Source organism: Theropithecus gelada, chromosome 6 (assembly GCF_003255815.1).
Source record: "Theropithecus gelada isolate Dixy chromosome 6, Tgel_1.0, whole genome shotgun sequence".
NCBI classification, from domain to species: domain Eukaryota; kingdom Metazoa; phylum Chordata; class Mammalia; order Primates; family Cercopithecidae; genus Theropithecus; species Theropithecus gelada.
The window spans coordinates 173794519-173809165 of record NC_037673.1 but is presented as its reverse complement, the minus strand read 5'-3'; the positions used below and the strand labels follow the sequence as shown (position 1 = coordinate 173809165).

Below are 14647 nucleotides of genomic sequence, written 5' to 3'. Positions count from 1 at the left end.
AAGGATACCCTGATGCTAACTCATTATGAGAAAGTAATTTCATGGGAGAAAAATGATGGCATTATCTTATTGGTAGGATGAGGGTGATACCCTTATTATTCCCGTAGGCCTCTGCAGATACATGTTACCTACTGTTGAGTAAGTTTGGAAGGTACGTCAGTTAACTACCATTGCATAACAAACCACCTCCAAAACCTAGTGGTTTAAAACAATACCACTTTCTATCTCTCACGAGTCTGCTCTCAGCTGGGCTCACTCATGTTTCTCTGATCAGCTGGCCAATCAGCTGGGAAGGCTTCGCTTTCTCCACAAGTCTCTCACATCCCTCCAGCAGCTAGCCTCGTCTCGCTCTCAGGCCATGGCAGAGGTACAGGAGCAAGCAAGCCCAGCCATGCATGGAAACAAGTGGAAATGCATACACACTTTTCAAGTTTATGGCTGGCAGCCTGTTTGCTAACATCCCATTGGCCAAAGTGACATAGCCAAGCCCAGTGTCAGAATGGGGGCAGATACAAAGTTGCAGGATATAGGAAGCTATTAATTGGAGGCATTAAATGCAATCAGTCTCCCAGTCAGGACCCCTCAGTGTGAAAGCAAACCTATAGACTTATATTTATTTTTCTTTTTTTTTTTTTTGAGACAGTCTCGCTCTATTGCCCAGGCTGGAGTGTAGTTGCGCGATCTTGGCTCACTGCAAGCCCCACCTCCTGGGTTCACGCCATTCTCCTGCCTCAGCCTCCCGAGTAGCTGGGACTACAGGCACTCGCCACCACGCCCGGCTAATTTTTTGTATTTTTAGTGGAGACGGGGTTTCACCGTGTTAGCCAGGATGGTCTCGATCTCCTGACCTCATGATCCTCCCGCCTTGACCTCCCAAAGTGCTGGAATTACAGGCGTGAGCCACCACGCCCGGCCTGACTTACATTTCTAAGTCAAGTTTATCATAGAAGGAAAAAAAAAAAAGTCCAAATAATGACTGTATTGGGCCTATGTTATGGGCATATACAGGGTAGACACTTTACATGCTACGCAGTGATGATCCTTACAACAACTCTGCAAGGTAGGTAGGAATTGGAGCCCAGAGAAGTTAAATAACTTGCTCAAGGTCACCCAGCCCGTATGTGTTCAGGCAGGGATTAGAATGCCTGTTTGATTTCAAAGCCCAGATTGTTTTCACCATACTCACTACCTCTCAGGAGTACCAACCAAAGCCTTACCTTCCCTCTGACACAATTTCCCATTGAGTTGATACTTTCTGACTAGCTGTACAAACGCCTCCTCCAAAATGTTGCTGCGATCCTAAGGGAATTGTGCAATTCTTCAGAAAACCCACACATTCTCCTAAACTGTCCATTGACTAAAAGCATTATTTCCTTCCAGATGGGCATTGGTCCCTGGGCTGCACAGGCAGCCCAAGAATTGTAGCCACTCCCAGCCATGCCAGAGAAGGAAGGGCCTTTAACCTTTAAGATGAAAGGTTTTTTGGGGGATGTCAGAGAATTAGGACATTTGAGCATGAGCTTTGGAGTCAGACTCACTAGGGTTCAACCACTCGCTAGCTTTATAACCTTGGGCAACTCATTTAACTTCTTGAAATCTGTTTCTTCATCTTAAAAAATGGGAATAAGAACACCTCATTTGCAGAGCTGTTACAAGGACTAAATTTAAATTATGTCTATAAACTGCCTAACCCAGTGCCTGGCACGTAATAAGTGGCATTACTAACATTGTTACCATTATTTTGAAGGAGAGCCTTTCCCCTCCTGGGAAACCCTGTTTCTGTCTGTTGGACAGGTCCCCCCCGCCTCCAGCCAGCCTGTGCAGACTTGCTGCCTGCTGTGTCACCGGGAACGCAAAGGCTGGGAAGAAGGCCCTTCTCAAAATGGACTGGTGTTGCAGGGTGAGAAGCTGCCCCCTGACTTCATGCCAAAGCTCGTCAAGAATCTCCTAGGCGAGATGCCTCTGTGGGTCTGCCAGAGTTGCCGAAAGAGCATGGAGGAAGATGAGAGGCAGACAGGTCGAGAACATGCAGTGGCGGTAGGTAACCACTGACAGGGGTCCCTGAATGCAGGAGGGCTGCCTTCCCAAGGAAGTCAGGCTGTTCCCTGTCCTCAGGTGGCTCTCCTTGGGCAGCTCCCATGCCCAGACACTGAGAAACTTCTGGGCTGCACTGGCACAGCATTGGCAGCTCAAGTTCAGATTTGGGGGAAGAAGAGAAACTTCTGGCAGCCCACCGGTCAGTCCCTCAGGGTGGTCTGCGCACAGGATGAGGGCCCACTCATAAGTACTGGTAGATCACGAGCCTGCTGTCTTTGGCTCTGTGGCAGCTTGAAAGACAACCAGTAAGACGTGGAAGACAGAGATGAGTTTGAGGGTCTGAAATGTGCCCTAGTTAGAAGGACAGACACCAGGGAGCCATCTAAGTCTGCTGTCTCATGAATCACGATGACCAGACTTTCCTTATTTCTCACGTCGCTGCAGATCTTCCCTTTTACCCAGGATCAGTTTAGCTTCAGGACTCCTGGCCAAAAGGCCCTTCCTGTCATTGGCAGCTCTCTACTCCCCAAAGGCCCGCAGTTCACAGGCAGTCTTTGGCCCTACCAGAGTCTCTCTCCCCAGTCTCCACACATTGCATGTAAGTGGGACCACCACAGCCCTTTCCCAGCAAAGGCCTGGCCCTCATTTGTTCTTATAGCTGGAGTTGTATTCATTGTGTTTTTGCTATGGCACATGGCCTGGAAGAGAAGGGGCTCCCTCAGCAAAAGCCGAGGCAGCAGAGGGTCAGCTCCGATGTTTGCTGTTTGACCATGAGCCTTTTTCCTCCCCCTTCTCCAGATCTCCTTGTCACACACATCCTGCAAATCACAGTCTTGTGGAGATGACTCTCATTCGTCCTCGTCTTCCTCTTCATCATCCTCATCCTCGTCCTCTTCTTCCTGCCCTGGGAACTCAGGAGACTGGGATCCTAGCTCATTCCTGTCGGCACATAAGCTCTCGGGCCTCTGGAATTCCCCACATTCCAGTGAGGCCATGCCAGGCAGCTCTCTTGGGAGTCCTCCTACCATTCCCGGTGAGTCTCCAGGCTCGGGAGAGAGCCAGGCCCTATACAGGTGGATAGCTGTGTTTTCCTGTCCACTTTGTTCAAACAAATCATAAGACTGGTTACTAAAATAAGTAAAAGTGGAACTGTTCTGGGGGAAGCAGGGGCAGCTTAGACCTTGACTATCTCTGGAACTCCTTTCCCCACAACTCTGAACTTGAAAAATACTGCTAGTAGAAAACCGTTTGCCTCTCAAAGTTGTCATTGGCTCTGGTAGTTCACATTGGATCAAGAGGGCACCCAGTGAGGTCTGAGTAGAAAGTGGAGTCGTAGGACTTAGATCACCTGACCCCTGTAGCACCACAGAGGATCTGGGCAACTGTGTCTTCCTAGGCCTTGATTTCCCCATCTAAGGGATGGGTATAAAAGCATTGCATTTAAATGCCCAAGAGATTGGCAGTATAAGCTGTAATGGTTATTAGCTAATTTAGCAGCTGTGTAAGTCTTCTTTGACTCTGAAATAACTCTCAGAGACCCAGAGACAAAACTCTTGGGTTATTGGTTTATTATGTAAATATGATTTACTGTCATACTTCTAAATGAAGGAGCTGAGTTCTTCAAAGTGGTACTGCCCCCAGAATTATGAGTGTTGAGCAGTATATAATTCCATTAGTTTTTGTACATAAGCTAGAGAGTCATCAGAACCTTTTTCCCACTTCTATGAAATCTGGGGCCCTCGGGTCTGGCGTGCCCTTTTGCTTTGCTGCACGTGGCACAGAGGCAGAGCCTGGGCCTGCTGCTCCACTGGCTTCTGCAGATCATCCTCCAGGCCTGAGGAGCACCTGTGTACAAGCAGATCCTAGAGAGACCCTGAGAGACAGAATATACATCCCCTGCTCATGCTACAGAAAAGGCATGGGGCCTTCTGTGGAATCAGCATTCCTAGTACCTTCTTGCTTGGGCCTGGGCTCCTTGAGCCCACTCAGCTGTGTTGCTGCCCAGAGAATCTTCTCCAGCTCCAGGGTCCCCTGTGCTGAGAGGCTGTGCCCTCTGGTCACAGAAGCAGGATGCTGTGGCACTGAGCCTGTGGGCTTTCCTTCCCAGGTCTGGGCTCCTATTCTGACCCCTTTCTCCTTCCTCTGCCCACAGGTGAGGCTTTCCCCGTCTTGGAGCACCACCAGCACTCAGACCTCACTGCTCCCCCTAACAGCCCCACCGGCCACCACCCCCAGCCAGCATCTCTAATCCCGTCTCACCCCAGCTCCTTTGGCTCCCCGCCCCACCCACACCTGCTGCCCACCACCCCGGCAGCACCTTTCCCTGCCCAGGCTTCAGAGTGCCCTGTTGCTGCTGCCACCGCCCCCCACACTCCAGGGCCATGTCAGAGCTCCCATCTGCCCTCCACCAGCATGCCACTCCTGAAGATGCCCCCACCATTCTCGGGGTGCAGCCACCCCTGCAGCGGGCACTGTGGTGAGCACTGCAGCGGGCCTCTCCTCCCACCCCCGAGCTCTCAGCCACCCCCTAGCACTCACAGGTAAGTGCGCTGCATGAAGGGCACACTCTCTACCCACTTGAACTTAGAATTGTGGACAATTTGGGGGTAACTTTGAGGTGGAAATTAAAGAGTAGACTATGTCTTTCCTTTCATTATTTTTCCAATTGTAAAGAAGTATGTATTTTGGCCTGGCACAGTGGCTCACACCTATACTCCCAGCGCTTTGGGAGTCCTAGACAGGAAGATCACTTGAGCCTAGGAGTTTGAGACCAGCCTGGGCAACGTGGCAAGACCCCCTTCTCTATAAAAAATTTTGAAAATTAGCTAGGCGTGGTGGCATGCAACTGTAGTCCTAGCTACTCAGGAGGCTGAGGCAGGAGGATTGCTTGAACCCAAGAGTTTGGGGTTGCTGTGAGCATTGATCATGCCACTGCACTCCAGCCCAGGTGACAGAGTTTAAAAAAAAAAAAACTACTACGTGGGGTTTTTTTGTTTTGTATTTTGTTTTGTCTTTAACTTGGAACAATTCAGAAATGTATAAGGAAAAAAATGTCTTCACAACCTAAGCTTCTACCACTGTGGTATATTTTCACCATGTTTCTGTATATAAATAACATAATTAGATATCTGATATACCTTTCGTGTAGTAGTAATTTTTTAACATCATGTCATGATCATTTCCCCAGTTAAAATTCTTCAAGAAACTTTTCAATGGCCATATAATGTCTTACTGTATAGCTCAAGCATACTTTATCATTCCCCTGTTCCTAGACATGTAGGCATTTCCAGTTTAACCATGATGAATGAGACTGTAGTAAGCATCCCTGCACCTAAATCTGTTTGAATGAGAAATCATGTCCTTTGGGGAGATTCCTAGAAGTAACTCTAAGTACTGAGAAAGGTTATACTAACATATATTTGAAAGATAATTCTTTGGAGAAGATAGAGGTATATTTTTATGTTAGAAATCAGATCTGTGTTTATCATGCGTTTCTATTTTCCTATTGGAAAGTCTCCTGTGTCTTGCACATGCTGGATTGACAGTGTCTGCAGTCTGCCACCCGCCGGTTTTCACTTAGTGTTGCCTCCTCAGCATATTTGTGTTCTGGTGTGGTGTTCTTAGCCCCAGCTTCAAAGGCTGGAGAACATTGACCGCAGTTCATGTTATTATTCTCCAGTTGCTGAGCATTTGGGTTTTTCCGACATTTTAACATTACCAACAGTGTCTCTAAATATGTCTTTGCTTAAAGCCTTTTCCCTCTTTTGGATTTTTCTTGTTGGAATCAAGTTCTCAGAATGAAAAAAGTTACTAGTTAAAGGCTGTTTAGGTGTTTTTTGTTCTTTTTGAGGGTTCTTAATACACATTGAAAAACTGCTATCCAAAGGGGTCTCCAAATTGATGTAACCACCAATGAGTGCTGGTTTCCCATATTTGCAGGCACACTATTTTAATTTTTCTAAGATCAATTTTGTGGCCTGGTGCAACAGCTCATGCCTGTAATCCCAGCAGTTTGGAAGGCCAAGGCAGAAAGATTGCTTGAGCCCAGGAGTTGGAGACTAGCAAGGGCAACATAATGAGACCCTGTCTCTACAAAAAATTTAAAAACTAGTGGGGCATAATATGCATGCCTCTAGTTCCAGCTACTCAGGTTGTGGGGGCTGAAGTGGGACAGGACCGCTTGAGCCTGGGAGATATAGGCTGCAGTGAGCTGACATCGTGCCACTGAACTCTACCCTGGGCAACAAAGTGAGAGCCAGTCTCAAAATAAAAAATAAAATCAGTTTTGCTGGCCAGGCACAGTGGCTCCTGCCTGTAATCCCAGCACTTTGGGAGGCTGAGGCAGGCAGATCATGAGGTCAGGAATTCCAGACCAGCCTGGCCAGCATGGTGAAACCTTGTCTTTATTAAAAATACAAAAAAAAAAAATTAGCCGGGCATGGTGGCGTGTGCCTGTAGTCCCAGCTACTTGGGAGGCTGAGGTAGGAGAATCGCATGAACCCAGGAGGCGGAGATTGCAGTGAGCCAAGATTGTACCACTGCACTCCGTCCAGCCTGGGCAACAGAGTGAGACTCCGTCTCAAAAAAAAAAAAAAAATCAATTTTGCTAATGCAACAGATAATGAATGGTTGATTTAGAATAAACTTCTGTAACCACCACTGATAATGATTCCTGCCACCATGTTTTTTAATCCATGTCACATGCTTAGCATCCTTTCTAATAGAGGGCTGCTTTGGACTGCCCTGGAAGCTGGGCTTCCACACAGCTCCTTCGAGCGCCGTCCTTGCTCTCGGTTCCCTTGCCACCTCAGCCGCAGCCTAGCACTGGGACCAGCCCAATGGGTGCTTCAGCTGCTCATGGCCCAGCCTAAGGCTTCAGCTCTTCCTGGCTCAAATTATGGGATATTTCAGGCATATGCCTCATTCTTACCCTGGGAAAATATTCTGTATTACAAGATATCCCAGTGCTTCCTGAAATCCAGAGGCAGAACAGTACAGTGGAGAGAGTAGAGTTTTGCATAGAGAGAAACGTGGGCTTGAGTTCCCCACGTCTCCCCTGCCTGCACCCACCATGCACGCCTTCTCAGGGCACTATGCATACCTCACTTTATCCTCCTGTTTATCATGCATTATTGTCACGGTCTGTTTGTATCCTTGAGTCCTGGCCACCTGTTGGGCAAAGCAGTCAAGTACTCAGCTTCACTCTCCACCACTGCAAAGTGGGGATAATGACACTTATTTTGCAGGACTTGGGGGATGGTTAGACATAATATGCCAAGGCTGGGCACGGTGGCTCACACCTGTAATCCCAGCACTTTGGGAGGCCAAGGCAAGTGGATCATGAGGTCAGGACATCGAGACCATCCTAGCTAACACAGTGAAACCCTGTCTCTACTAAAAATACCAAAAAATTAGCCAGGCGTGGTGGTGGGCACCTGTAGTCCCAGCTATTCGGGAGGCTGAGGCAGGAGAATGGCATGAACCTGGGAGGTCGAGCTTGCACTGAGCCGAGATTGTGCCACCGCATTCTAGCCTTGGGCAACAGAGCGAGACTCCGTCTCAAAAAAAAAAAAAAGAAAAAATAAGATGCCGAATCCAAAACCTGGCACAAACAGTGGCTCTTATAGTTGGTGTCCCAGAAGTCACTCGCTTGTTCTCAACTCCATGCCCTGTGGTTAAGGCAGCTCCACCTACTTCTCCAGAGCACCAGAGTCTGCTCAGAAGCACCTTAGAAAGTGAAAGGAGACTGACCTCATGGATAGCCCTGAGTGTTCCAGAGGAGCCATCAGCCCACCAATGGGTTCAGGCCTATTTACTGAGGAGCTGCTGTGTGCCGGGTTGTTATGCTACACACTGGGACCCAAAACTGAAGCAATACAGCCCCTGCCCGTGAGGCGCACAGTCCAGTTTAAGAGACACATGCGCAGACAGACCATGACCGTGAAGCACAGTAAGCAGAGGATGGAGTGAGGTGTGCACAGCAGCCTGAGAAGGAGTGCATGGTGGGTGCAGGCAGGGGAGGTGTGGGGAAACCTTTCCAGAAGAGCCACATTTGTGTTTGGGATGGGCCTTGAGGGACAGTGCAGGTGTTCGCCCTGTTCTGGTGAGAGGTGCAATGTAGTTGGACTGCCTGGGACCTCTGTGGAGTGGGGCAAGTGAAGGGCGGTCAGGACAGCAGGTGGTGGTTGGGATGCTTCCTGGGCTCCTGCATCACCCTCCCTCACCTCTGGGCCTTCCTCCCCATCATCAGGGATCCCGGGTGCAAGGGGCACAAGTTTGCACACAGTGGCCTGGCTTGCCAGCTGCCCCAGCCCTGCGAGGCAGATGAGGGGCTGGGTGAGGAAGAGGATAGCAGCTCTGAGCGAAGCTCCTGCACCTCGTCCTCCACCCACCAGAGAGATGGGAAGTTCTGTGACTGCTGCTACTGTGAGTTCTTCGGCCACAATGCGGTGAGTGAGCCTGCCCAGGCCAGAGAGGGGCTGGGGGCCAGCCCAGGTGAGCAAAAGGAGCACACTGCTCTCCCCAGAGAGACCCTTTGCTCACGGTGGCGATTACCGCGCTGGGGCCATGAGTCCTTGCACCTGCGTCCGCTCGCTTGATCCTCACAGCACATTCGTGAGATCGGGGTTTTTAAACATTTTGCTACCTTTGCTCTTCTCGTGGTTTCTCTTAAGATTGACTTTTTTTCCTTAGGCAAAAGGAAAGGAAATGGCAGAGAGAAAGCTATGATTCTGATGAGTATGTATACGTGTGTAATCCCAGAGAAGTGAACGCTTGGGCGTGATGAAGGCAGAGTGGAAGCAAAAAGGCTCTCAGTCCCCCAAGTGTGACAGCCAGCCGAGGGACAGGCCGTGAGCACAGACGGCGCCAGGAAGGAGGCTCAGATCAGAGGGCATGCTGGCTCTGGCCAGGGGGAGGAAGCAGTGCAGAAGTCTCATAAGGTGAAGAGGAGAGGGCCGCTGGTTAGGGTAGAGCAGTTAAGGATAGAAGAAATGAAAGTAATTAAATTGCTAGTCACCTTTGAGCTAGGGGTTATTATCCTCATTTTAGAGATGACAAAATTGAGGCTCACAAAGACTCGGTGACTCGCCCAAGGTCATACAGCTTCCCGGTGACGAAGCCCGGGCTCCAACTTGCTTTCCTGGCTCCCCAGTCAGTGTTTGCCCAGCTCTGCCCTGTTCCCTCCTAGTCCCTTCACCCACTGCCACCTGGGTTCAGCCTGGCTGACAGGGTGAAGCCATGTGGCCTTGGTGGCTAATGGTAGAGAGAACAGTTGTCTTGCTTCTCATCACATACTTGGTGCCAGCGGGTGGGAGTGCTATGGGCCTCCCAGGCCCAGGGTGTAATGTCAGCACCTCCCCCCCCACCAGCCGCCCGCTGCCCCGACGAGTCGGAACTATACCGAGATCCGGGAGAAGCTCCGCTCGAGGCTGACCAGGCGGAAAGAGGAGCTGCCCATGAAGGGGGGCGCCCTGGGCGGGATCCCTGGGGAGCCCGCCGTGGACCACCGAGATGTGGATGAGCTGCTGGAATTCATCAACAGCACGGAGCCCAAAGTCCCCAACAGCGCCAGGGCCGCCAAGCGGGCCCGGCACAAGCTGAAAAAGAAGGTGGGTGTAGGGAGAGCCCAGCTCTGCCATCTCTCCTCCCTGAGGACCCTCGCCCCAACCCCCAGGACTTCTGGGGCGTGAATGATGCTGGCTGCCAAAAGCCTCAGCTTGGCTCACTGTTCTGGGAAGGTCTGAATGAGTTGGGGAGGCATCAGGGTCAGGGAGCCTGGGGGCAAATAACTGGAGGAAAAAACGTGTCGTGGCCTGAGAAGCTGCTTGCTGGATTCCTCCAAGCTGAGGACTTGCTTCAGTCATGTATTCATTCAGCAAACACTTCTACAAATACTGGCAGCCAAAGTGTGACACAGTTAAGTTCTCACCCAGGAGAAGCTGCCCAGTGGGGAGACTGACACAAAACTGGACAAGCATATTAGCATGTGACAAGTACTGGGATGAGGGAAGTCCCCCATCCTGCCTGGAAATGGCTTTACAAGAGGCTGACTGTGAGTACAGACTCCTCAGGAGGGCCGTCCTGGCAGCCAAAACTGAGCAGAAGAGAGGCGGGATGGACACTGTTGAGGGAGGGCCCTCGAGGCCCTGCGGAAGAGCTCTGGCTTTATCCTACCAGTGAGAGAAGTCACTGAGGGTTTTAATCAGAGAATGCAGTTGGTCACACGTGCATCCTAAGATTATGGCATGGCCAAATGGAAGGTAGCTTGGAGGGTTCCAGGCAGGAAGACCTTGAGTTCGATGCCTCAGGCAGGAAATGCAGGCCAAGGGAGTGATGATTGATGGTGGGGCCAGAGAAGAAGAGAGGGATTTTCAGAGAAAGCCGAAGTGATGGGCCTTTGATCTGATGGCAGGAGAGGGGGATGGAGGCAGGGATGTCTCCCAGGTGTTTGCTTGATGACCAGCAAGATGGTGGTACCTTTCACTGAGCCAGGATGGGATTTGCAGAAGACAGTGAATTCAGTTGAGGCATGTTGACTTGAAGGTTCCTGTGAGACATCTCAGAGGAGAAGTGCAGGGCTAGCATTTACCAGCACAGAGATGTAATTGAAGCCAGGGGAATGAACCAGTCCTCGGGACTGAGGACAGAACCTGGTGAACCATTCCTGGGCAGCCTTCCTGCCAGATGAGCCCCGGAGCTTGATGGCTTGTCCTTTGTGGCTTCATTACCTGTTCACCTGCCTACTCCCAACTGCATCTGCACAGTGACACGCTTGGGAGCCCAGCATCTGAAGAGATTTGGGTGTAACAACCAGCTAGTTCCAGTTCCTGGGTGGTCAAACAGCCCTAGTGCTTTGGAAAGCAGAAGTGATTCACCATCCTTTTTCAGCCCCAAGGACAACCAGGATCCTGCTCCTGCCGCCTGAAGTAGTGAGCCAAGGGGTCCCACCGCTGCCTTCTGAAAGGGGTCAGCACTATCTTTCTCCCATGCAGAATCACCCAGCCAGAAAGGTTCAGTGGGCTGCAGCAGTCTCTGGCCTTTCCTGGCTTCTTAGGGCAGTGCTTCCCAGTTAAGTCCCCAGAGAGCACACCTGGCAGTTCCCAAGTCTGGTGTGCTTTTCATAAATGTGTGTGCCCACATGTCTCTTCCCCTTTACTGATAATGCTATCTTCTCTCACTTTTTCTTCTGACAAACTTTCCTTCCAAGTTCAGTTCAGCTGTTTCCTCCTTCATAGCCATCCTTGGGTAACTTCCACTGTACTCCCATCCCACTTCACATATCTGGAGGCTCTGCTCACTCATCCCACACTGCACAGCTCCTGTCTGGCAGGCCCAGGTGGAACCAGGCAGCCCTCCCTTTCCAGACTTAGTCGTGGGGCTGCAGGCAGGGACAGACACGCAGTGGCAGTGGCATGCATTAAGTGATTATGGTCATTATCTCTGTAGACAGCAGCCTTCTCCCTTGTCTCCCTCCATCTCCTGGACTTCACAGTCTGGCTCTCCACGAAAGCCCAGCTGCTCCTTCTCTCCTGCCTCAGGAGATGGACAGAGCTCAGTGTCTCTCTGCTCCCTTCTCCCACTGCCAGCCCGTGACTCTCTCACTTTGTCTTTGTGTCTTCTGTCTACACAAAGGTGAGAGAGTCATGGGCTGGCAGTGGGAGAAGGGAGCAGAGAGACGCTCACCCTGGTTCTTAAAAACTGCACCCCTGGCTCTGTCATCTGTGACCTCCTGGCCACTCCTCCACATCCACTGAAGACTCTCCTCCCCCTTTCTCTTCTTCCCAGGCCAGTCCGTTCCTCACTCACTTGAATGGAGTAAGTATTGTAAGTATTGGTAGGAGGGCAGGCAAATTACCCATCTCTCACTCACTCACCAGTACTCAGTTCCTTGTCCCGCTATCTTTCTTTCAGACCCACTCAAACACCACAGCCCTGGGTTCCACCCCAGCCTGGCTCTCCCTTTCTACAGCTCAAGAAAAGCATGTGAGTGAATCTGTGGCAGGCGGCCATGTGGGCTTCTGCTTGCTGAGCTCCCGTGTCACAGGCGGGCCTCTCATGGTTCCCTGGGCTTCCTGTGCCTTAGCACGTCCATTCCCCACAGTCCTTCTGTCAGGCCTCCAGTCTTCTCAAACCACTAGACCTTCCCAGCCCACACCTTATTTTTTGTCAAATAACCTCACTTTCGATTTCAATGAGGAAAAAAGCCATTGTACAGGGATTCTCCCACTGTTTTGCCATTCCCACCTGCAAACATACTTTCTTCCTTGTCATGAGAGTCACCCTTTTCCTGCCTAAGGCCCGTGCAGTACTTTCTTGACCCCTCAGCCCAGCAATAGGCTCCTGGTCTAGCTTAGCCTCTCCTCTGTGCTGTTCCCATCCACATTTCATTGTGCCCATCACTCTCTTTTTTGGAAGCAAACTGCTCCCTGAGACGGTTACCTCTCTCTCAACCCCTCTCCAGCCTCTTTCCTCTCATCACAGCCACATTTCTTGAAAAATGATGTCTGCATTCACTGTCTTCACTTCCACCCATTAGCTCACTGCAGACTGTTTTCTACCCACACCCTCTCCAGAGTCACTGGTGACTTTTTTGTTGCCAAATCCATCCTGCTCTCCTGTTCCTGTCGTATTCGTCCACTAGAGAATAGCTGGCATTTTGTGTTTGTTCTCCTTTTCACGCATTGTCTTTGGCTCCTCTGACCTCAGCCAGGCAGGAAAGGGAAGGGGGAGTATCATGTTCTCCAGATGTCTTGCCTGCCTCTGACATCCTTTCTGTCTCCTTTGTGAGCTCCTCTTCCTCCACTTGACCCTCCTTCATGGGGACATCTCCCTGGGAAAGAGAGATGCCATCTAAAAAGAGCCAAATAGTGTTTCCTTCCCGCCCTGCATATCCACATCTCCAACTGCTACTGGACACCTCCTCATGGATGTCCCACAGGTATCTCAGACTCCACACATACAAATTTCTCCAAACAGGCCTGCTATCCCTTCTCTGTTGTCTCTCTAGTCAATGGCACCGCCTCCCACCCTGTTGCCTGAGCCGGAGTTCTGGGCGCCAGCCTGGGGAGTGCATTATAGCAACCCGGAGCAGCGTGCCTGGAACTGGATCTCAGTTTGACACTTGGCTCAGCCACACTTGCTGTATGACATTGGGCAAATCACTTAACCTCTAAGCCTCAGTTTCTTCATCCATAAAATGAGAATAACAGAACCTAAGTCATAGATTATTGCGAGGATGAAATGGAGCAATGCATGGAAAGACTGGGCAGAGTGCCTGGCACGTGTGAGTGCTCAGGCAGTGGGGCTGCTGTGGCAGCCATAGTGGCTGTCAATGTTTCTCTGACTTTTCTCATTCTGTCTCCCTACCCATCACCAAAAGCCCTATCCATGCCACGTCGCTGATAGGTCAGACCCGTCCACTGCTCTCCACCCTACTGCCACTACCTTAAAAGCCATTAGTAGCTGGACACTGCCCTCGGGCACAAACTCTGTAGGGCCTGCAGGGCTCTTCACGATCAGCCCCTACCAGCTTGCCAGCTTTATCTCTCAGCCTCTCCTTTCTGACCTTCCTACCCACCTGCCCCACCCAACCCCCACATCCCCCAAAAAATCTGGGCTACAGCTGTACTTTTAAATGATTTGCATTCCCAGAAGATACTGAGCTTTCCCATTTCCGGCCTTTCCGCTTGCTATTCCTTCTCTCTAGAAAATGCTTGTCCCACTGCCTCCAGGATGATCCTACTCCCCCTTCAGTGCTCAGTGCAGATCCTGCTGCCTCCAGGAAGCACTCCCTGGTGACCCAGTCTGGGTTGGGAGCATCTCCTCTAGGTTCCCAGATCACCCTGTGCTTCCTTCCATGCAGCATTTGTCACTGTCACTCTGAATTCAACAGGCTGTTTGCTGTTGTCTCCCTCAGCAGACTAAAGTCAGCGAGGCAGAGAATGTCTCACATACGCTAAACTCACAGGGCCTGGCCTGCTGCCTCACAGCCTCAGTGGTCAGTAAATGGTCATCAGATGGAATTGAGAAACATAGGAACTTCTGAAGATCAGGCCTGGGTGTATTGTCCTGGCTCTGCCACTTCCTAGCCGCCGCCGCCTCCTGTTCTTTCCAAAGTCAAGGTTTCTCACCTATAAGCAGAGGGTCATGATGCAGCAAAGACAGTGGCGAGGATTAAAGGAGACATCTATGGGAAGTGCTCACGGTACAAAGCAGAAAGTGTGTGTTTCTGTGCTTTCTCCTCTTGATACCAGCGTGTATATGGTTCCATGTCATTCCCTCCACACCAGTAGTCAGACTTTTTGTTTTAGCAGCAAAACTTTTCTGTGAAATCTGTGTGGTGCTGGGGGAGCGAGGTGAAGGGCCCTTGGTCCTCGTTGGTCTAACCCAGGGCCTCTGAGCCCTACCCACAGCTAGAAAAGCTGCTCCCTGCGGGCCATGAAGCCCAGCCCCACCTTTGCACATGGGAAAGGACCCCACACAGACTCTCAGCTGTCCTCATTGTGACCCTGGAATATAGAGTACCTCTTCCTCCTAACTTACAAATAGGGAAAGTAAGGTTCAGAGAGAATAAGTGATTTGTCCAAGGTCCCACAGAACAATCGACTAT

At 50.7% G+C, this 14647-nt stretch overlaps 1 protein-coding gene across 2 annotated transcripts in view; it reads left to right on the top strand.

The window, feature by feature from the left end:
- The window catches only part of FAM193B (family with sequence similarity 193 member B), a 35205-nt gene that overhangs the window by 14107 nt on the left and 6451 nt on the right, over positions 1-14647 (top strand). The window contains exons 2-6 of one of the 2 annotated variants that reach the window (XM_025389158.1): positions 1795-2037; positions 2836-3070; positions 4190-4577; positions 8288-8486; positions 9408-9647. In XM_025389158.1, coding sequence (XP_025244943.1) covers positions 1795-2037; positions 2836-3070; positions 4190-4577; positions 8288-8486; positions 9408-9647 — 1305 coding nt within the window. The remainder of the gene's footprint in view (positions 1-1794; positions 2038-2835; positions 3071-4189; positions 4578-8287; positions 8487-9407; positions 9648-14647) is intronic. The other variant, XM_025389159.1, reaches the window with a different exon arrangement.